Consider the following 22,054-nt stretch of genomic DNA (forward strand, 5'->3'; position numbering starts at 1 on the left):
TTGTAGAGTAATGATCTATAATAGTTTTGTTTGTGGTCTGTTTTGTGAATTGCATGTCTACTCTTTTAGTTGTGAATTTTTTGTAAAATCAGTAATAATGTTTTCCAAGATGTAATACATGTGCTAACAATGTGTTTACACATTTACAAATCAATGAAATAATAGACTTCAGTAGCCTTTTTCTTATCTTTGGATCTCTCATATGCAATAATAAACTCCAGTGGTCTTTTTCTCATCTTAATAAACAAGAATGTTGTTAGCTTCATATTGATACAACATTTTAAGAAGCATTTTAACCCTTCTTCCAACTCATAACAATAATCATCATTATTGTCTATAACAATAATACTTAAGAGATGAAAACAAACAATAGTAACTAGTCAAAGCATATCATACTTTTTATAAGTTTGCGTTGAAAAACTTAGTCAAATCTAGTAAAACTAAGGGAGAGAACATATTTTGTAAATATGAGTTTTACATATCTTGAATTTACTTATCACTCTTAAAAATACAAGTTATTCAAAAACTAACGTAGAAAACTTAAAAACTAGCGGAGAAGACTTCCACTCAAGTCTTCTCGGATCAGTTAGAAACTTAAATTAGAGTGAATGTTAGTAACCTCATAAATATCACCAATTAAGTTATAAATTTCATTCAGTAGCCCAAATATTCATTAATAAACATGAATTAACAAGAAAATGTTAAAAAGTCTTTATAGTTTTAGAGAAAATGCAAGTTTATTAAACATTGACGCATACGACATCCATGGAGGTCATCTAGTAGACTTCAAGAGAGTCGTCCATTTAGGTCGACGCGGACGACTTCAATCTAAGTATTCCAGATGACTAAAATATAAGTCGTCTGGTCAACGCAAATTTTATTTTTGCAATTGACTTTGAAATATGTTATTTGACACGACTGAAAAATAAGTCGCCTACTTTTGTTTGGTTTAAAAAAACTCCAAAAAAGCTAGACGACTTACATTTCAGTCGTCATAGGTTAGTTTTGCATTTGACTGGATTATTTCAGAAGTTTTACTTTCCTGGACGACTTACATTTCAGTCGTCTCGTGAAAATTAAAATATCAATTTTTTAAAAAAAAAACTAGACGACTTACAATTAAGTCGTCATAGGTTAGTGTTGCAATTGAAAAAAAAAACTTCAATATTTAATGATATATAGACGACTTACAATTCAGTCGTCCGTCAGACAACTTACTTGTAAGTCGTCCAAGATTTACGAGGTTTGACCAGCATCTCGGAATAAAATTATGGACGACTTACAAGTAAGTCGTCTGACGGACGACTGAATTATAAGTCGTCTATACATAATTAAATATTGAAGTTTTTTTTCAATTGCAAAACTAACCTATAACGACTTAATTGTAAGTCGTATAGTGTTATTAAAATATTGATATTTCAATTTTCACCAGACGACTGAAATGTAAGTCGTTCGGGAAAGTCAAACTTTTGAAATAATCTAGTCAAATGCAAAACTAACTTATGACCACTGAAATGTAAGTCGTCTAGGTTCTTTGGTGATTTTTTTGTAACTACACAAAATGAGACGACTTAACTTTCAGTCGTCTCAGAAAACAGATTTCAAAGTCAATTGCAAAAATAACCTCTGCGTTGACCAGACGACTTCCAGGTAGGTCGTCTACTGCCAGACAACTTTCCATGTAAGTTGTCTGACGAACAGATCTGGAAAAAAATTCGATTTCATACTTAAATTGGTGAGATAACTTCCTTAGCACACATAAGGCTTCTCCAAGCACACAGAATCTTAAACGAAAGTGACCCACCCATAATCGTTAGCTTCTATGACTTTATAAACCATAAAAAATGTAAAATCAAAATCTTGGGTTTTTTTAAGCTCAATGTGGAGAGAAAGTGAGAGATATGATGTGTTTAGTTCATAAGAATGGCAGACAAACGCCAAAGCTCCGTTGCAGACAAACGCCAAAGCTCTTTCCAAAAATTACTAATTAAGATTGGATCGCGATCACTTACAATGGTTTTAGGAATGCCATGATGTTTCACTATCACTTCAAGGAACTTAGCTGCGATTCCTTTTGTTGTATAAGGGTGCGTTAGAGGTACCTAGTGAGCAGCTTTTGAGAGTTGATGAACCACAACCATGATGGACGTGTGATTATCGGAACCGGGCAGTCCATCGATGAAATCCGTTGAAAACTCCTCCCAGAGTTGGTTCGGAATGGGAAGTGGTTGTAGGAGTCCTTTTGGTGCCAAACTCTCAGACTTCACACGTTGGCAGACATCACACCGAGCCGCAAATCCACTGACCAACTTGTGCATTGCCGGCCAATAGTACTGCTGGTGATAATCGTTTGAGAGTCTGGAGTGTACATGAATGTCCACCCATTGGTGTGTTGTGGTATTTTCGAAGAAGAGACTGGATCAATGGAGAGCTTGGTGGAATAACTAGACGATTATGGTAGTGAACGAGACCATTGCGCTTCATGTATGGTGCTCCGGGTTTCTCATCAGCCTGCTTGCCAATCTTAAGGAGATATGGATCTGTTGATGGCTGCTCGCGAATATCTCCCCAAAAATATGTCTGTTGAGTGTAGATGGCATTGAGGCACGGGCTGTTAGCACGACTAGAGAGTGCATCAGCTGTGGCTTTCATCGAGCCTGGTTTGTATGTGATTTCATAGTCATAACCCACAAGCTTGCCCATCCATTTTTGCTGTTCTGGTGTCATAATGCGTTGCTCAAGTAGATACCGCAAGCTTCGTTGATCCGTTTGTATCGTGAAGCGATGCCAAAGGAGATATGGTTGCCACGTACGAGCAATGACAATGGCAAGCATTTCTCGAGCATAGGGTTACCAGCTCTGTTTCGCAACACCCAGAGATCGACCCATATATGTGATTGGTTTGCCGTGTTGCATGAGAACAGCACCAATGCCATCTCCCGAAACGACGCCCAAGGAGATATGGTTGCCACGTACGAACAATGACAATGGCAAGCATTTCTCGAGCATAGGGTTACCAGCTCTATTTCGCAACACCCAAAGATCGACCCATATATGTGATTGGTTTGCCGTGTTGCATGAGAAAAGCACCAATGCCATCTCCCGAAGCGTCTGTCTGAATGGTAAATGGGCTGGAGAAATCTGGTAAGGCCAGTGTCGGAGTTGTTGTCATCACAATTTTCAAGGCATTGAAATTTCATCAGCAGGAACAGGCCACTCGAACTTCCCCTTTTTAGTAGATTGGTAAGTGGCTTGGCGATCAGACCGTAGTCCTTAACAAACTTTTGGTAGTAACCGGTGAGGCCAAGGAACCCACGTAATTCTGTGATGTTGGTTGGAGGTGGCCAGTCTAACATTGCTGTGATGTTGGTACCAACGACTTTAACTCCTTCTCCTGAGATCACATGTCCAAGGTAGTCAACCTCTGACTGACCAAACACACACTTTTTCTTCTTGACGAACAACTTTTGTTCTTGTAATATTGTGAAGACCAGTCTGACGTGTTCAATATGGTCCTCCCACGAGCGACTGTAGATCAAAATGTCATCGAAGAAAACAAGAACAAATTTACGAAGGTGGTGCCAAAATACCGAGTTCATCAATGCCTGAAACGTAGAGGGAGCATTGGAAATACCAAATGGAATAACCAGGTATTCGTAGTGGTACCATTATGAGTGCGAAATGCGGTTTTGTGAACATCGTCTGGATGAACTCTGACCTGGTGGTAACTGTCGGTGAGGTCGAGCTTCGTGAAGACTGTCGCACCGTGTAGCTCAACCAGAATATCGTCAACAGTCAGGATTGGAAATCGATCCTTAATCATGACTGCATTCAAAGCTCGATAATCTGTGCAAAACCGTCAAGATCCGTCCTTTTTCTTCACTAGCAATACCATAGATGAGAATGGACTGGAGCGAGGTTGAATAATACCGGTGTTTATCATGGCATGTACTTGTCGTTCAATTTCTTCTTTCTAGTAGTGAGCATACCGATATGGTCTCACATTCACCGGTCGTCTCCTTCTCACAAGGTGATGTGGTGCTCGATATCACAGGATGGAGGCAACTGATCAGGTTTGGTGTCAAATTTTTCCATCAGTGGCTGAAGCTTCGCAGGGATTTCGAAAACGGTGTCGTCTCTGTGTGGTATGGAGATTGCAAAGCAGGCCTGGCCCAATTTGATGTCTTGGATGATCTCTTCCGTTTGGGCCTGTGAGATTGAGCTCCCTTGAAGCCCATGAATAATTTGGTGTTGTCCGGCCCACGAGAAGCTCATCGTATGTGCTGTCCAGTCGCACAACGCCGGTCCCAACTGCAGTAACCATTGCCTTCCTAGAATGAGATCTTGACCTTTAATGGGTAAAGGAAAGAAATCAATCCAGAACTGAACTCCATCATTGGTTGTATGCATATCTTTGTAAATACCGGTGTATCGAATAGGATGTCCATCCGCTGACATGGAACAGCTTGGCGGGTGAAAGCTTGAGATTCAGGCGGCTGGCGACCTTATCAGTGACAAAATTGTGGGTTGATCCACTGTCGATCAAGGCCACTAGCTTCTATTGGTGTATCTCAGCATGGGTGCGTATGGTTTTCGGCGATCCCCAACCGGTTAAAGCCTGCAGCGTGATTTCAGGTTCTTCAGCTGTTCCCCCCGTCATCATCATCCTCACTCTCTGAATCACCGATCCCTTGGATCAAGAGTAGTTGTGACTTTTGGCAACGATGGTCCGGTGTGTACTTCTACTCGCAGCTGAAACAGTATATGAGACTCCTCTTTCGCTTCATTTCGTCCCAACTCAGTCGTTTAGGGTTTCCGTTGTTACCGTTCTTATTCGGTGGATTTGGTGCCGGTGGTATTGGTGAAGGGTTTCGCTGAGTTCTGTTAGCGAAACCAGTGAATCGTCACTGCCGCTGCAACTGCTCATCTTTTATCCTTGCGAGCTCGATCTTGGCTTTCAGCGTTTTTGGTTGAAACACACAAATGCTGTCAGATATAGTATCCTTGAGGCCACCAACATACGTCCAATCAATGCCTTTTGTGTCCATCCGACACCGTGTTCTGTAACCTCTCAAACTCCCATTGATACTCTCTCAACGTTCCGGTCTGCCGTATTTTGGAAAGTGCTTCGCTGAAATCTTCTGCAGCAATTGGTCCGAAACGAGCCCACAATTCCACCTCAAACACTTCCCAGGTGATTGGTGTCTGATCTTCATTAAGAGCCTTGGTGGTTGCCTGCCACAATTCATTAGATTCATCATTCAGGTGATATGAACCAAAGCTAACTCTCTGGTCATATGGCATGTCCAGATAACAGAAGTACTGGTTTGCCTTGCTGAGCCAAGCTGTAAGAACTTAGGGAACTCCAACTTGAATGTCGAGATGTGGTGACTGGCACAAAGGGGTTCGTGTGCTCCCTCTGGACAGATGCCGACGGTTGGCTCCCTTCGGATCTGCGACTGGCTTGTGGTGCACTGGAACTTCCTTCACGGATGCTCGAGACAGCCTCGGACAGCATATGTTTATACGATTCTTCCATGCTCCGGATCCCTTTGTTGATTTGAGAAATCTCATCTTGCATCATGCCAACGGCAGTTTCAAGATCTGATACCCTCTCTTTGTTGCTGCCCATGACTGTACTACACGGTAAGTCACGACAACCGATCTTAGAAAAACTTTGAATAAATGCTCTGATACCAAATGTTGGTCCCAGATATTGTATTCAGCGTAATCTCAATAACAAGTTTGTTTTGGTGGTAGAATTCTACCTTTTCTCATTGCATAATATGAAGTTAAATAATACAAAGCTTGGAGTATCGACTCCTTGAAACGTGGAAAGTGGAAATAGTGAAAGAGATGGATCCTAAACACAAAGATTGCAGTTTCTCTTTGTATTGTGCAATCGAAATTCATCAGATAAATAAGGAAAATAAATAATAACTAATTTGACTTAATCATACTTCCAGTTTGGCACTCTTTGCCGGTTTGATCTTCTTGGCACAACCAGTTCTGATTCAGCCTCACTCTCAATCTCCTCATGCTCTGTTTCTCTCGACTCTGTTCCCGCAGGTGGTCTTGAAGGTGTATCATACACAAAGCTTCCTTCTTACCGCCGATGCTAATCAGTCGCCACTAAGACCCGTTCACCTTCCTATACATGGTATAAAATCCTTATGGGCCTGGACGTGGGACTGATCACTAGGTGTGCGTCTTAAAAGCGGAGTTAAGTAAGCAGGCTGGTGAGAACAGGAGGAAGAGGATGGAGTTGAAATTGTTTAAACAACTTTACAAAGAATTAGCGACCAGTCGGTCTTGTGTGTTTATTAAAGAAATAGATTTTGTACGGTTCGATCATGATTAGTATGTCAATCTAGTTGACTGAAAAAGGACAGACACAACAGAAGATGATATTAACATACATAATAAAACAACGACAAATTACAAAAGCGTTCGTTAGCTAATTAGAGTTTTTTAGTTTAAGGCAAATATCACATCACATGTATACTTCCATCCCCAGAAACTTGGAAGATTGACACAGAGGACAAGAGCTCAGGTTCCTCTCACACTCCTTACACAAACACATATGCTTACATGGCAACAACAACATACACACCTCCCCCACTCCACAAAACCTGCACATCATCTTACTGTTTCTACCGTTGAAACAAGAAGCCGTGTCATCCACTTCGCTGTCTCCACATCCTTCAATGCTACCTCTTGGTCGACCCTGAGCTCGCTCCAGATTGTAGTTGAGAGCAGCGATCATGTTCTCGTTGTACTTTGCACGTTGTTGCCATGCCTCAGCTTCCATAGCCAGCTGTTCAATCCGCACCTCGAGTTCCTTGTTCGTTCGGTTTATCATCTCGAGTTCCTCGTCTTTCTCACGCAGCTTCTGGACAACTCTTTCCTCCATGAGGGCCAGGGTTTTGTATTGACTCCTCTGGATCTGGTCGAGGACCGCATGGCGTAGTTGGTCTCCCTGTTAAAGATAAAACAAATCAATACATCCTAGAAGCTACACGATACAGACGAAACAGATCTAAGTTCATACAAAGACACAAGAGCATTAAACCAATCTTATAACATATAATTTGTTAAAGCAAACTAACCTGAATCTTGAGAAACCGATCGATTTCTGCATCTTGCCTCTGTAACTCTCGCTCAACATCGTCTCGGACGAGGGACAACAAAGCAGAGCCGTCAGAAGAACCGATAGGAGCACTATCGAGTGAAAGACCCAACCCGGTTGAGACAGACCGGCCTTGCCAAAAATCAATTGAAGATAACTGAGAACTGTTCTCGAGGAAATCCATTTCCTTTACTCTCTCCCGACCAAAGCTGTTCCACTCGCCACCGTCGATTTGCACAACCGGTGCAAAACCAGCAACGTGGACTGATCAATTCAAAGGTAAGCCAAACAGAAGACTTTTAAAACCTAAAGGGTCGCAATTAAAGAAACCTAAATTAAAAAGAAAGGGAGGTGAAATTACAGGGAGGAATATACGGAGGATGCTGAGATTGATCATGGAGATTGGTGGAGCTGTTGAATCCTAATTCAGGTGAAATCTGGCCGCAAAAGTCTCTGAAATTAGGGTTTTATTGTTAGAAACTTTGCAGAATTGGGGCTTTTTCAAAGAAGAAGAAGAAACAAGAGAAGATATTGTTACCTGAAATTCTTGGAGTCTTGTAGGTGAGGATCTAAATGGTGAGGAAGAGCCATGGAATGGCTAAACTGGCGATAGAAAGAAAAGGGGAGACAAAGAAGCGAAACGGAGAAGGAGACGGATCTTTTGGATTCTGAAATTGGAAAACTTGTAAGTTTTATTTATGATCAGCTCCCTCGTTTTTCTCTTTATCTTTGTTTTCTGCCACATACTTCTTTTTTATTAGTTTTTTCGTGCTATAATCTTAGCCCAGTTTTGAACAACATCCTGCACGGTCACAAACACTAGTACACTAGAGGTGATTTTTTCGTGTTCATGCACGGATATAAATATTTTTAAAATAAATATATAATAATAATTGATTAGAAAAAAAGACCAAAATAGTACTAAATCAAGTTTTTGTTTCCAAACTAGCACTCAAAGCCAAAAGTCACAAAAATAGCACTCAAAGGATGGAGTTTAGGGTTTAGAATTTAAGGTTTAGAGTTGAGAAGTGAGGTTTTGGGGATAAGATTTCAAATTTTGAAAAATAAAAAAATTTAAATTTTTCAAAAGATAAAATGCTATTTTGGTCATTTTAGTTTTTGAGTGCTATTTTTGTGATATAAACTTAGAAAGGTGCTATTTTGGAGATTTGTCCTAATTGATTGCTACTTACTTTTAATTTTAAATTAATTTATAATTTATATGCATCATTTATATTAATAATATTATGTTACTTAAATTATACATATGATTTTCTATATGTTATATCTAATCGATTTTGTTTTTTTTTCATTCGATTTAATTATCATTTGGGTAAATTAGATTGCATCTAGGAATTCAACTGTAATATTATTATTCCATATATTAAAATTTTGGTTAATTTCTTATTTTCATTTAGGTGGTTGTTGTCTTAGATATGTAAATGTATTTTATGAAGATTATGTATAACTTAAGATATATTGTGCTTAGAATGAAATAAAAAAATAAACTAAAGTGTTTGATTCCAAATTACATAAATTAATATAATGAAACGATAATATTCTGAAATCTCATGCATATATATAAATTTTTCAAAATAACTAAATTGTAGCAGTTGGTAAATATTATATTTTCATTTTTAATATGCTTTTAGTTATCTTATGATTTATATTTATAAAATAAATTACTATTCTTATAAAATTATATATTCTTATTGTAGTTAAATCTATGATTTTAGATATAAGTTAGATTAATCAAATCACTCATGTTGTGAGTATATTGAGTTACATATATTCTTTCAAATTCAAAATGAAGTATAATTATTTTTATTATAATTAAGTCAAATGTGCATGTATTTCCATAATATTTATCAAATTATTAGAAAATAAAGCGATGATCAATAGGAAGTTACATGCGTAAGTAGCTGATTCTCACATGTAATTGTATGTAACAAATTAAACATGGGTTCTTGATGTGTTCTCACATGTCGACAAAGAAGGTGATGAGACCTTTTTTTAATTTGTTGTCTTCTTTCTTTTCAGATGATTCAAGTTTGATAAATCAAAAGTTGATTGAGTCTTTGGTCGAGGAAGATGACGCTTCACACAGTGAAGATGATGATTCACTCAGTGAATCTGAGGAAGAATACGAAGTAGTCAACAAAGATGATCAACTTGAAATTGATGGTGGTGATGCATTAGAAGCAAACAATGTGAATGAGAAGAGAGATGAATTTTGTATTGGAATGGAATGGAGTTTAGTTCTGATGAGACTGTGCATATAACTTATTGTAAGTACACAGGCAATCATGGTTTCAATGTAAGGAAACAAAGGAGGACGAAAAAAATAAGAAAGATGAAAAGGTAGCAAGGATTCTTTATGTATGCTCAAAAGAGGGGGAACCTAAGGTCAAAAGATCTTATACCCGACCAATCACAAGGTGTGGTTGTAAAGCTCATACGGCTTGTTACCTTCAGAGTAGCGGTAGATATAAGATTGTGTCTTTCGAGCCGAATCATAACCATGACTTAGTGAGGACACCTATGAAGCATTTGCTGAAGGAAATCGAGCAGTCACTGTCTCTCAAAAACAACATGCTGATGACGCCGAGATGTTAGGAATTTCAGCAAAAGCAACTGTTTAAATGATGAGCATGGAAGTTGGGGGGAGAGAAAATCTCGGTTTTTGGAAAAAGACTATCGCAATTACATATACCGTAAGCGGATGGTAGCAACGGCAAAGGGAGATGCTGGACCAGTTTTGGAATACTTTCAGAAAAAGAAAGAAGAAAATTCATCAATTTTTTATTCAATGCAACTCGATGTAGACGATATGATCACTAATATCTTCTGGGTGGATGATCGGTCTATAAGCGATTTCAATCTCTTTGGAGATGTCATTTGTTTTGACACAACTTATAAGACCAATGAGTATGATAGACCGTTTGCTCCATTTGTCGGGGTCAATCATCATAAGCAAACTGTTGTGTTCGGAGCTGCTCTCTTATATGATGAAACCACTGAGTCTTTTAAGTGGCTTTTTGAGACTTTTCTTGGAGCAATGTCTGGAAAACAACCAAAAACAATTCTTACAGACCAGTCTGCAGCAATGGCGAATGCAATAGTGAAGGTATTTCTAGAAACAAAACATAGGTTATGTGTTTGGCATATTTACCAAAATGCTGCAAATAATTTGAGTCGTGTATTTCAGATCAGACCAGTTTGCCATGGATTTTGGAAAGTGTGTATATGACCATGAGGAAGAAGAAGACTGGTTATTGGCGTGGAGTGATACGCTTAATAAGCATAAATTGACAGATAATAAATGGCTGAAGAATTTGTTTGAGGTGAAAGAAAAATGGGCAATGGTATATGGCCGTCATACTCTTACAGCCGATTCGGTGAGCACACAGCGTAGCAAAAGTATGAATAGTATTTTGAAAAGATACTTGAGGAGGAGTTTTGACTTGTTGACCTTCTTTAAACACTATGAAAGAGCGTTGGATGATAGGAGGTATAAAGAATTAGTTGCTGACTTCGGTATGATGCATACTTTGCCGGTATTAGTTGCTTCTGTAAAGATGTTGCAGCATGCAGAAGAAGTGTATACCCCAGAAGTGTTTACCTTGTTCCAAAAAGAATACACGGTCATTGGTGATTATGTTGCAAAAAAGACCAGTAAGTATGAGATGGTGTATGAATACAATGTATCTTACCGTGGTGTGGCACGAGAGCATTTGGTTAAGGATGATGCTGCAAACCAAACGATACATTGTAGTTGCATGAAGTTTTCATTTGATGGGTTCTTATGCCTGCATGCATTGAAAGTGTTGAACAAAAAGAATGTTAGAAGAATTCCACCTACTTACATTTTGAATCGATGGAGTAAAGAGGCAAAAGCATGAACCATATCTTATTATCATTCAGAGATACCTAATGAAGAAGTGAACCAGTCGATTGGAAAGTGATATATTCATATTTGTCGTACTTCCGTGAGATTGCATCTGTAGCTGATGAACATATAGAACTGACATTGTGTGCTGATGAAGATGTGATTGTGTTGCTTAAAAAACTGGAGGAAAAAAAAGAACTTGTGAGAGCTGATAAATGGATGCCCCATAGTTTAGAGGATAAACTCGTGGAAGAAGAAGAAGATGAGGACGTTCCTAATATACATGGAATAAAAAGGAAAAATCCTATTGGACGATCAAAGAACCAAAATGATGGACTCTATAGTCGATTTAAAGGTGTTCTTGAAAAGAAAAAAACGTGGTATATCGATATCATTAAGTAAAGCTAGAGCAAAGAAAAAGTTATTATTTCAGGTATTTGATATATATTATTAATTTTTGGTTTATGTAAATTTTTCATCAAAATGTGCCTTAATCAATATATGTATATACTGATGATTGAATAAATTGATAAATGCTCCAGGAATCAACTCCTACTTCCGATACGCAATTATCTCTTACCACCACTGGTCTGCATAATGAGCCATTTTTCTCTCAAGTATCCCAGGTAAAAGTTTCATTATGTTTAATATTTATAATTTAGTTATATGTCAATTTTAAAAAAAATTGATAAATGATTCAGGAGCCAACTCTTTTTCATGGTACCCAGTTAGATATTGATGCCACCAATCCAACATTACCTAGTGGGTCATTTTTCTCGCAATTACTCCAGGTAAATTTTTCATTTCATATTTTATTTATAATTAAGTTGTATGTCATTTTAAAAATAAGTAGTTATTTTTTTTGTTTTCTAGGACTTTGACAAGAATTATGGCGATCAAAGGACTTCAACAAGAATTATGGCGATGGTTCATAGTGTCGCCTATTTTTTATTGGTTCTTTGTATCTTTTAATAAAGATCTTTTGGACAAGTCCACCATGGGATGTTACTGCTTTGACGAATGATACATGTGGTCACTTTGTCTTGTTTTTACTCTCTCAGTTTTGCTTGTGTTTCAACCATAACACAACCTACCACACACTCTCTTTACGCTCTCATGTTTGGTTTGTTATTGTAGAGAGAGAAGAGAGATAACTTTGCATCTCTACATTTTTACTTACTCCAACTCTTATTCTTATTAGAATTGGATGTATCTTTATTACAACACCACACATACTTATAGTAGTTTCTCACTAACTACTACACATGAACTTAAACAACTACAACATAGCTGTCCTCAACTTCTCTTTGGTTTGTAACCAATGTCAAGTGGCATCTTTTCTCATCCTTGTGGACCTGTAACAAGAGACAGTGTTAGCAAGTGGAAGGAGAAGATAAAGCACAAAATTGAACAAGCAGAATCATGATGAACTCACAATCTGGCTTTCACCGGTCTTGCTAGATTCATCAATGGCAAGAGATTGGCCACTAATTAGCACTCCATCCCCAGGGACCTGTTCACCTATTCTAAGAGGTATAACATCTCCGACAACAACATTATAGATTGAAATCTTCACTGTTCCCCCTCCTCTCATGACCTATAAGAGTTTTTGTTTCTTAAATTGTCAGCTCAAAATCATATAAATTGCGATCAATCTAAGTTGTTATAGCAGGCATCTAGTTGTGTATTTCTTTTTTCATTTTTGAGGTATTGAAACTGAAGAGATTGGCGATAGTCACTAACAGCTGAAAGAATCAAAAGATAAAGCTTGAAGAAAGAGTAGTCTTAAATGGATTAATTTGACACTGAACCTAACTACAAGATCTAAACAATAAAGATAAGAAAAAACATGCTGATACATGTAACGACAATAACAAGCAAAACTGCAAAAGCAATGTTTCCACAGAAACGTAACCTACGGATCAGACGTATCCTAGAGATGAAATTGAAAACATCTTTGCCAAATTATTTGGTTTTTTTTTGAGAATTTGACGTGATTAAAAAAGATCTAACAACTATATGGTCAATTATGCTAACGACTTTGTAGCTTCTTCTCTGCTACTCTTCTTTGATCCTCATTTTTTTTCTTCTACGTCTCTGTTAGGTTAGAAGCTTTCGTCGTATTATGTTTTTTTTGTTTCCTTTTTTTTCGTTTTCCTTTTTTTTTAGTTAATAATTATATTTCTACTTATTTTTTTACCTTCCTTTATTTAAAAAAACTAGATATGAGGTGTTAATTTGTAAGTGGCTGGTGAACTTATAGGTTCCGCCTAGGGAGTGAACCCAAAAAAAAATTTTTTTTTAAAGATATTGAATTTGAAATAATGAAATTTTATTAGTTAGCGAATCTAAAAGTTCACCCTAGGAAGTAAAATGAAGAATAATTCATAATTAAAAAAAGCAGTTCTATAAACTTGTAAAAGTTGAAGGAAACATAAGATTTGGTTGGCATATAAGAAGCGTATAAGAAGTATTGTCATCATTGCATCAAAAGTTCAAAACAATTGAATTAACATATCATCGAAAAAGAAAAAAAAAACAAATAAAAAAATGTGATTCCTCGTGTACAGTGCGATGTCCACACAATTGAAATTAAAAATTCTTCACAGATAAAATAAAATAAGTAACCAAAAGGTCCAAAACCAACCACTCAAGTAAATTAAAGCCACCGACAATGGTTCTTTCCTTCAGGCACCTTTGACGCGCTGCCCAGACAACCCAAAATATTGCCCGTGTAGAGCTGTAATCACGTTAACCCTATACGACATGTTTTTTCCTCACTAAAAATGATTTTTTATTCTTCTTCAAACGGTAGTGACGGTGCAATTCTTGGTGATAGGTATATGCTTATTGAGATTCTTGTGTTCGAAGTTGATGTCACACTCGATTTTCTTGAGGAACTTGTGCTTCACTAACCTCCCCAACACGTAAGCTCGTGATCGAACAACGAAACTGAGCTTCATGGGTACGGGTGCAGGAGGTGCGGGCGGGTCAGGAATAACAACTGGAGCTCCTTTCTTCTTCTTTTTAGGTTTCGGAAGTGGAGCTGGAGGCGCTGGCGGTATCAGTGTCGCGCCACTTCCGTATAAAGGAATCTTCTCTCCGATCACATGTACCAATACCGTTCTCTGGCTCTTCCTCGACTGATAAAACTTCTTAATCTGCAAATATCATAAAGCCAAAAGAAAAAAAACATCAGAACCTAATATGGCCTCCCAAACAAAATTGGATGTTAAAAAAAGAAACAATTTAGGGATTTTTATTTCAGATTGTCCCGAACCGATTTAGACCATCTCCAAGGGCACTCTATTTTTTCCTCTATAATTTACACAAAAATAGAATAACTCTATTATAGTGTAACTTTTGCTCCAATGGTGTTACTCTATAATAGAGTTACTCTATTATAGAGTGAAATATAGAGGAATGTCACTTTTTCACTCCAAATATAGAGTAAAATATGACATTCCTCTATATTTCACTCTATAATAGAGTAACTCTATTATAGAGTAACCCCATTGGAGCAAAAGTTACACTATAATAGAGTTACTCTATTTTTGTGTAAATTATAGAGGAAAAAATAGAGTTACATTGGAGATGCCCTTAAAACTGACCTAAAACACTTGCAAGTCCTAGATGGTCTAAAAATTCTCTACTAAAAAGTCTTGAATCGGACAAGAACATCCGAACCGGACCCAAAAATTCTAATACTGACTTTGATTAGGACTTACAGAACCAGAGCCGATTTTCATCTGCGAGAAACTGAGATCGACTGGAGTTGAAGTTACATGCACACCAAAGAAAGTTCCTGTGTTTCGATACAACATCCTCAGAGTCGCGTTCATGGTGATCATGTCCGTTCCTACACCACCAGCATCTTGACCAGCTTGGATCTTGAGCGTCTCGAATGTTATACTCTGCAAAGTTCAGATCTGAGAAATACGAATTCTTGAATCAGATTTAAAATCTAAGAGTTCAGATCGGAACACTAACCTTGACAGTTATCTTCGGTTTCTGAGGTTTAGCAGCTCCGTAAAGAATCAAAGAGAAGAGACCAAAGAGTATGAAGAAGCCAACGATGAAGGCCAAGACATAGCACCGACGAGGCACACCACGATCTCTCTCGCCGTCATCTAACAGCCCTTCTTCTTCGATCATCGCACACTCTTTCCACTGCTTCTCTCCGCCGTGTCCTTTCCGCTTCGAGCCGTCGTTGACTTTCCGAGACCCGGGTTTCAAAGACCCGGAGAACCGTGTTGAGGAGGATTCTCGTGAGTGGCGGCCCATTGATGATTGAGAATGCGGCGGAGATCCCATCGGACTAAGTACCGGAGTTGAGTGGAAGGAGGTCGCTGTTTTCTCTCCGTCGTGAGAGTCACGAGACGGTGATTGGACATAGTAAACTGGCCGACGTGGAGATCTGGCTGGTGACGACGCCGCGATGCTCGTCACCTCGGAATCTGTTTTGGCGTGCATCTTGGACTTGGAAGAGCAAAAGGTTCTTCCTCTGGGCACTGAAAATGGAGGGAGGAGAAAAGGGAAGGTGAGTAAATGTAACGATGACTCAATGTGTGGCTTTGTAATATTTTACCAAACGCGCTCGCAACTACCTAATATACAATTGTGGACTTTATATTATGTCCTCCAAAAACATTATTTTTAATTCAAAACTCCTCCAAAAGACATCTGTTTTCGTTTTTTTTTTCATTTTTTTTTTTGCTTGATAGTAAGATTTTCTCTTTATATATGGTTAGCACAAATGATTCAAAATAATAGATATGAAACCCTTTTTTTTGTCAGCCATATGGAACTTGTTAGAGCATCTACAATCTTATTTTATTTTTAATATAAAATAGTGTTTGGAGTAGAAAGGTTGTAATATATGTGTTCATTCTATAGCAAAGTAAGCAATATATAGAATAGTCAATTTATTTTGTTGTCTATCATTTTATTTTTTCTTTCAAAATAGAATAACTCTATAATCTTACAATACTAAAAATTCTTAATATTGAAAGGAGGAGGTATCTACGTCAGTTTAAAAAAATCAACCATTAAAACCATGCCACGTCAATTAGATAATCCACATCAGCAGCTCTGGCTTCATCTTCTTTTCACGACTTTTGTAATCCCTCGATTCGCCTTCTTGGCTGTTTGCCATATGATTTCTCTTCTCCAAGCTCTCTCATTCCCTCTTCGTCTTCCTCTCTCTCACAAACTAAAAAAACCACAACATCAACAATCGATCTCTGATTTCCCTTTTCTCCCACTACCAGCTGATGCCGCCTTTCAAATCCTCAATAACCCTCAGATGGACACTTCCTATAGGCCGAGCTTGGTGGAAGGAAACGGCTCGAATACTCAGGTTCTACCAGTCTCTGGCTCTGACATATTCTTGCTACATGGAGCCGTAATGTCGTTGGTATATTTCTATTTTTGGTTATGAATGATGGGTTTGATTAATGTTAATGTTTCGTTATCTATGCAAAATTAGTTCGTTGATTGATTTGGATTCCGAAGATGAGGTGTTGCGAATGGATTCAGAAACCACAAATAGCATGTGCTATACATCTCTCCTTACAGATGCCTTGGACTCTATAAATTTAAGTTATGCACTACTGTCTATTTGCCACTCTTTTTTCTCTTTGCCGATATTCTTTTTTCCACTTTTGATTCAATGAAGCTCTAAAATTTTATTCCTTCTTTCTTTTCTTTTGTTTAATGTCATTCTCCTATGAAGTTATGGCTGAGGATCCCGCTGGTGCAGTATGACGGTGATTCAAAGGATGCCACTACCACAAAGAGTCTAGTAAGACGTAGGACCAAAAATTGTTACAAACTTAAGATTGTTCCTATCCTTTTGTGGCTTCTTAGATTTAAAGGCTGCTTATGCTTATAGGCCTTTTAAACCTATAAACAGAGACGAATATCGTACCAGTTCATCTTGTTTAGTAGTTTTTTTTTGTTATGTCATTATGGCTTCAATCTACACTGGCTGCCGATTACTTAAAAATGTGGAATTCTTTTCTTCTTCGTCGTGAGCGTGAACTTAACATTTCTGTTGCTTTTCATGTTATGAGAGTTAGAGAAACTTTTGATAATTTTTTTGTCAATGTGGACTTAAAATTTCCCCCTACAAACATAACACCATCTCTTCTATCTAGGACTACACTACCCTCCTAAACTTCACTTGAATGTTGGATGAGAGTCTGTCAGGACAGCCATTATAAGCACTGATGTAAGTCTCTCACCCTTTCACCACATCGCTATAAACTCAATTTTGAAGCTATAAACTCAATTTTGAAGCCTTGTGATTTGGTGTATATACATACTTTGCGCGCCATGTGGTTTGGATTCCTCTCTAATTGCTTTTCGAATTTGTGTTTGTTTATTATGTCTCTCCAAGATACATATGTCAACGGAAATTAACTCTCTACTGAGAGATTAACTAGAATTGATTAATTTGGTCATATGATTTTAGGTACAAGCCTGAGGTTGGGGATATTGTGGTAGCCTGGTAGGCCGTGTCATTTAGGGTGGTATTAGTGTGTTGGATTTTGAAATTGGATTGAGAAATTAGCAGTTTAGCAAAAAGGGTTTCAGCAGACTCTGGCACAGACTATCAGAGAGTTTAAACTTCAATTTTATTTACTTACAATTCAAGTAGTGTGAATGTCACGTGTTCTTTAATCCTTTTGCAGCCTTTTCTTCTTCCAATCCATATTTCAAAAAGCATTACATGCAGCTGATAGAACATAGGCCAGTCAATGGATGGCTGTGTCTTGCTAAAATCACCTCAGCAACATCGTAATTTTTCCTTAAACACTGATATACACAACATTGAGTGACGGAAAATATCTCTTTTTCTCTCTTCTCTCTCCTCCCCTTTCCTGGTTTTCCTTGGTACAGTGCTCTAGTTTTCAATGGAAGGAGGTACCTCAATCCCGCAAGCCGCTGACCCCCCTGATCCTGGATCTGAACTGCAAAGCTCTGGATCTCCTCTTCATCCATCCCAGTTTTCCCCTCTCCCCCAATCTCCTGATGCTTATAAAGCTCAGTTTTCTTCTCCACCATGCCCTACTTCCCCATGGGTATTTAAGAAAACAAACTCTCCATCGTTGGACTTGGGTCCACTGGATGTTAACATGGTCAACTTGTAATCAACTTCTACGACCATGGAGATCTCTCCTGTTGCGGCGGCTCTGGAAACTCCTCCAAAAAGTCACAAACAGTTGCAAATACTACCTTCTCTAAAGAGTAAGGAATTGGATACTATCTCAGCTCAGTATACTACCCTCTCAGCAAAGTCTAAAGGGATTTCTCCTGCAGCAACCAATCCAACTAATACTGTAGCAAACCCTAATGCTATAACTGTTCACCGTCGGCCTAGATCTGAGGTTATAGCAGAAGATACTCATCAAGGTCACACTCCATCACTAGATGTGCCAAAGCAGGGTGTTCCCCCCCAAAGTAAATCTCAAACCTCTGGATTTACTGGTCCGGCAAAAGAAATCCTGTCCCGACAGGAAACTCACACAGTCCACCAAGGAAATCTTCCTCAGCTGATGCTCCTCCTAGGCCCCCTCCCTCGTCTTCCTCTTACGCTGGCAAAGCTAAAATGGGGACGGACAGGTCTCTGGAGAGGCTCGCTCCCTTACCATTCAATGATAAAGGGGTTCCTCAAGTTAAGATCCCTGATGTGGTTTTTAATAGAGGTGCAGAGGCACATAAAGACATCGTTCTGGGTGTCTTCACTGGAAAGACCCCTTCTTACAGCCAGATTCAAAGCGTCCTCACGCACATATGGGGAAAGGGTTCAAAACTGGTGATTCACCTTAGGCCTGCTTCTAACTCAATGTTGGTGAAAATCCCCAATGACTTTATTAGACAGAAGGTTGTCAAACAAGAAATTTGGCACATTGGCTCCTCTATGTTCTTTGTAGCGCAGTGGAGTGCTAACTTCGCCATCAACCCTCCTACAATGGACTCGATCCCCCTCTGGGCTCATGTCAGGGGTGTTCCCTTTGACCTCTACATGAAAGAAGGGCTGAGCTTAGTGGCTGGACTGATAGGGCAACCGGTGGAGGCTGACGAATTCACAATCCGCATGGTCAGTCTCGAAGTGGCCCACTTGAAAGTGAGAGCGGACTGTACTAAACCGCTACCTCCTGTGGTTGAACTCTTAAGAGATGATGGTTCTATCATTCCCGTTTCAGTCACCTAACCTTGGACCCCTCCATCGTGTGTTTGCTGCAAAAGGCTTGGCCATCTTGAGAACCGTTGCCCAAATGCCAAGTGGGCACCTGCCTCAAAGGTTCCCCCTCCATATTCTGACCCTGATACTGGTTCCGGCTTGCCTAATCTCAATCAAGAAAGCTCTTCTAATAGCAATCCCACGATGGCGACTCCCTCAAAATCTAGGAGGAAAGCTAAGTCTAAACTCAACCCTGCTGCCGTCTTGGATCCTTCTGCATTATCCAAGACTGCTCCTGGTTCTGTCTCCACATCTTTTCAGGCAGCTCCAACTGATTCCCCTGCTAATAGCGCTCCTGCTGGACCCCTCCAGATGGTTATGTTGAATCAAGACTCCCAAGCTGCAATCATCCCATATGCGTCAGGGGTCGGACCTTCTGAGGGAAAACCTTTCATCAATAGTGCTTCTAAGAAACGTAAGGGATCCCACTTGTCTAAAAGATCATCTCCAGATCCTATAGGAGGGGATTCTATTCCAAGTTTATTCACTGAGCTGTCTTTGGTTAATCCTTTCGCTATACTGGAAACCCGGAATCTCGGGTGCCATAACGCTTCTACCTTCTCTTTCAACAGCAAGGAACCTGATGGAGACATGGGTATTTCAATCCCTGATTCAGACAGCTTCGCAAACTCCCATGAATCTTCTACCCCTGCTAAGGGCTCTCCTCCTCCTGGGGAAGAAAATTTTCAAAATTTTAATGTCAGTAAACATCTCTTTTTGGAATGTCAGGGGAATAAATGATAATAAAAAGCACCCTGCTTTTTCGCATTGGCTTATTAGTAATAAAATAACTATCGGCGCAATTTTGGAGACTCATATAAAAGAGTCTAACCTTACTCGGATAATGGCTTCCCTTTGTCCTTGGTGGTCTTTTGTTTCTAACCACTCGGAGGATGAGGATGGCCGCATAATCATCTTTTGGACTTCTCCTGCAGCTGTAACAGTGATGCACAAAACAAGACAATCTTGCAGTGTTACCTATCCGGGGATCCCAACTTTTATAATGACTGCCGTCTACACTGACAACACAGTCGAGGAGCGAAAGATTCTCTGGAATACCTTGCTGGAAGAGAAAGATAACGTATCTTTCCATAACTCTCCTTGGATCTTGGGAGGAGACTTCAATGAGATTATCCACCCAGCAGAACATTCTTCCCCTTCTTTCAACAGCTCATCTCCGCAAATGATTGAATTCAAGGCCTGCTTGGATGAGTTGGAGGTTAGAGAACTCAGATACCATGGGCCCCCTTTTACTTGGATTAATAGTAAACCGGATGACCCTATAGCTAAAAAGTTGGACCGGGTTCTCATCAATGAAGAGTGGTTGCTCACCTTTCCACATAGTTTGGCTCACTTCATTCCTCCGGTTATCTCAGACCATACGTCCTCTATCATTAATCTTGAAGTTGACCCTCCTGTTGCTGGAACAAAGCCATTTAAGTTCTTCAACTTCCTCACTTCTCACCCGGATTTCTTGGCTACAATATTGGAAGGATGGGAAGTATCTCACCCTGAAAGCTGGTCCCTCTCTCTCCTTCATAAGAAGCAAAAGATACTTAAAAAAATTCTCAAGAAACTTCACAAGCACAATTATTCTCAAATTCAGAAAAGAGTTGGAGAATGTACTGAAAAACTCACAGAATTTCAGCAGGAATCTTTCTGAAGACCTTCCCCTACTGCCTTCTTAGCCGAAAAACTTTGTGCTGAAAAATTGCAACATCTGAGACGTGTGGAAGAGGCTTATTTCCACCAAAAGTCTAGAATTCAATGGCTCAAAGAGGGAGATCAGAACACAAGTTTCTATCATAAAGTAGCTCTGGCGAGGAACTATTTTAATGCTATTCACGAGCTAACTGACCTTAATGGAATAACGGTCTCATCTCCTGAAGCAGTGGGACTTCTTGCCGTTTATTACTTCATCAATGTCTTGGGACCTCCTCTGACTTTATCTGCCCCATCCCTCCAGATTCGGGTTGATTTAGCTACTGCCTTTCATTGTTCTCCTGAACAAGCAGAAGATATGATTAAGCTACCGACAGATGATGAAATTATGAGAGTCTTGTTCAAGATAAATCCAAATAAAAGTCCTGGCCCGGATGGATTAACTTCTCGATTTTACAGTTGTGCTTGGCATATATTGGGGAAAGAGGTTACTGCTGCAATCAGCAAATTTTTTGTATCAGGGAACTTGCCGACTGCAACTAATTCAACCATCTTAACGTTGATTCCTAAATTTCCAGGGGCCTCCTCTGTAAAGGACTACAGACCTATATCCTGCTGCAACACTACTTACAAGGTTATTTCAAAGATTCTGGTCTCAAAACTAAAGCTTATACTTCCTATGGTGATTCTACCTAATCAATCGGCTTTCATCAAGGGGAGTTTATTACTCGAGATGCCTCTTGGCATCAGAAATAGTCAGTGGGGATCACAAAAATAAGGGATCAAAAAGGCTTACTCTGAAGGTTGACATCGCCAAGGCTTTTGACTCTATCAAGTGGGACTTCATAATCGCTTCTCTCAATTCCCTCGATCTACCTCCATTGTATATTCACTGGATAAGAGAATGCATATCAACCGCTGCCTACTTTGTTGGTATTAATGGTTCGCTCCATGGCTTCTTTCAAGGAACTCGTGGCCTGCAACAAGGAGACCCATTAAGTCCATATTTGTTTGGTATTGCCATGAATGTCTTGTCTCGCAAGCTTAACAAAGCAGCAGAAGATGGTGTTATTGGTTATCACCCTCGTTGTAAGGAGTCGAAGCTAACGCACCTCTGTTTTGCGGA

The 22,054-nt window shown here is 39.1% G+C and overlaps 4 protein-coding genes and 1 long non-coding RNA gene across 6 annotated transcripts; 3 read left to right on the forward strand and 2 right to left on the reverse strand.

The window, feature by feature from the left end:
* The first annotated feature begins 1,427 nt into the window (after window positions 1-1,427).
* Window positions 1,428-6,535, forward strand: LOC103848361. The gene is made up of 2 exons (XR_629064.3): window positions 1,428-5,646; window positions 6,070-6,535. It is a non-coding gene; the product is annotated as an uncharacterized LOC103848361 (long non-coding RNA).
* LOC103848360 (probable BOI-related E3 ubiquitin-protein ligase 2) lies at window positions 6,293-7,918 on the reverse strand. The gene is made up of 4 exons (XM_009125275.3): window positions 7,668-7,918; window positions 7,491-7,582; window positions 7,110-7,393; window positions 6,293-6,979 (listed from the first exon to the last, which is right to left on the reverse strand). Exons 1-4 carry the CDS (start codon window positions 7,718-7,720, stop codon window positions 6,494-6,496), a joined length of 915 nt encoding a protein of 304 aa, XP_009123523.1. The 5' UTR covers window positions 7,721-7,918; the 3' UTR covers window positions 6,293-6,493.
* Window positions 7,919-9,851: 1,933 nt separating this feature from the next.
* Window positions 9,852-11,031, forward strand: LOC103848374 (protein FAR1-RELATED SEQUENCE 5-like). The gene is made up of 2 exons (XM_009125296.1): window positions 9,852-10,256; window positions 10,369-11,031. Exons 1-2 carry the CDS (start codon window positions 9,852-9,854, stop codon window positions 11,029-11,031), a joined length of 1,068 nt encoding a protein of 355 aa, XP_009123544.1.
* A 2,446-nt stretch (window positions 11,032-13,477) lies between these two features.
* On the reverse strand, window positions 13,478-15,620 carry LOC103848363. The gene is made up of 3 exons (XM_009125276.3): window positions 15,009-15,620; window positions 14,747-14,932; window positions 13,478-14,179 (listed from the first exon to the last, which is right to left on the reverse strand). The coding sequence occupies exons 1-3, from the start codon at window positions 15,489-15,491 to the stop codon at window positions 13,823-13,825; spliced, it is 1,026 nt and encodes a 341-aa protein (XP_009123524.1). The 5' UTR covers window positions 15,492-15,620; the 3' UTR covers window positions 13,478-13,822.
* A 227-nt stretch (window positions 15,621-15,847) lies between these two features.
* Window positions 15,848-20,092, forward strand: LOC103848365. 2 transcript variants are annotated; one of them, XR_004452354.1, is made up of 2 exons: window positions 15,848-16,821; window positions 17,177-17,448. XR_004452354.1 is itself a non-coding variant. In XM_033281833.1 (2 exons), exon 2 carries the CDS (start codon window positions 18,631-18,633, stop codon window positions 19,234-19,236), a length of 606 nt encoding a protein of 201 aa, XP_033137724.1. In that variant the 5' UTR covers window positions 15,848-16,828; window positions 17,177-18,630; the 3' UTR covers window positions 19,237-20,092. The 2 variants fall into 2 exon arrangements, 1 of the variants encoding a protein (XP_033137724.1); XM_033281833.1 differs by having other exon boundaries at window positions 15,848-16,828; window positions 17,177-20,092.
* Window positions 20,093-22,054: the final 1,962 nt, after the last annotated feature.

Source organism: Brassica rapa, chromosome A10 (genome assembly GCF_000309985.2).
Source record: "Brassica rapa cultivar Chiifu-401-42 chromosome A10, CAAS_Brap_v3.01, whole genome shotgun sequence".
Taxonomy (NCBI): Eukaryota; Viridiplantae; Streptophyta; class Magnoliopsida; order Brassicales; family Brassicaceae; genus Brassica; species Brassica rapa.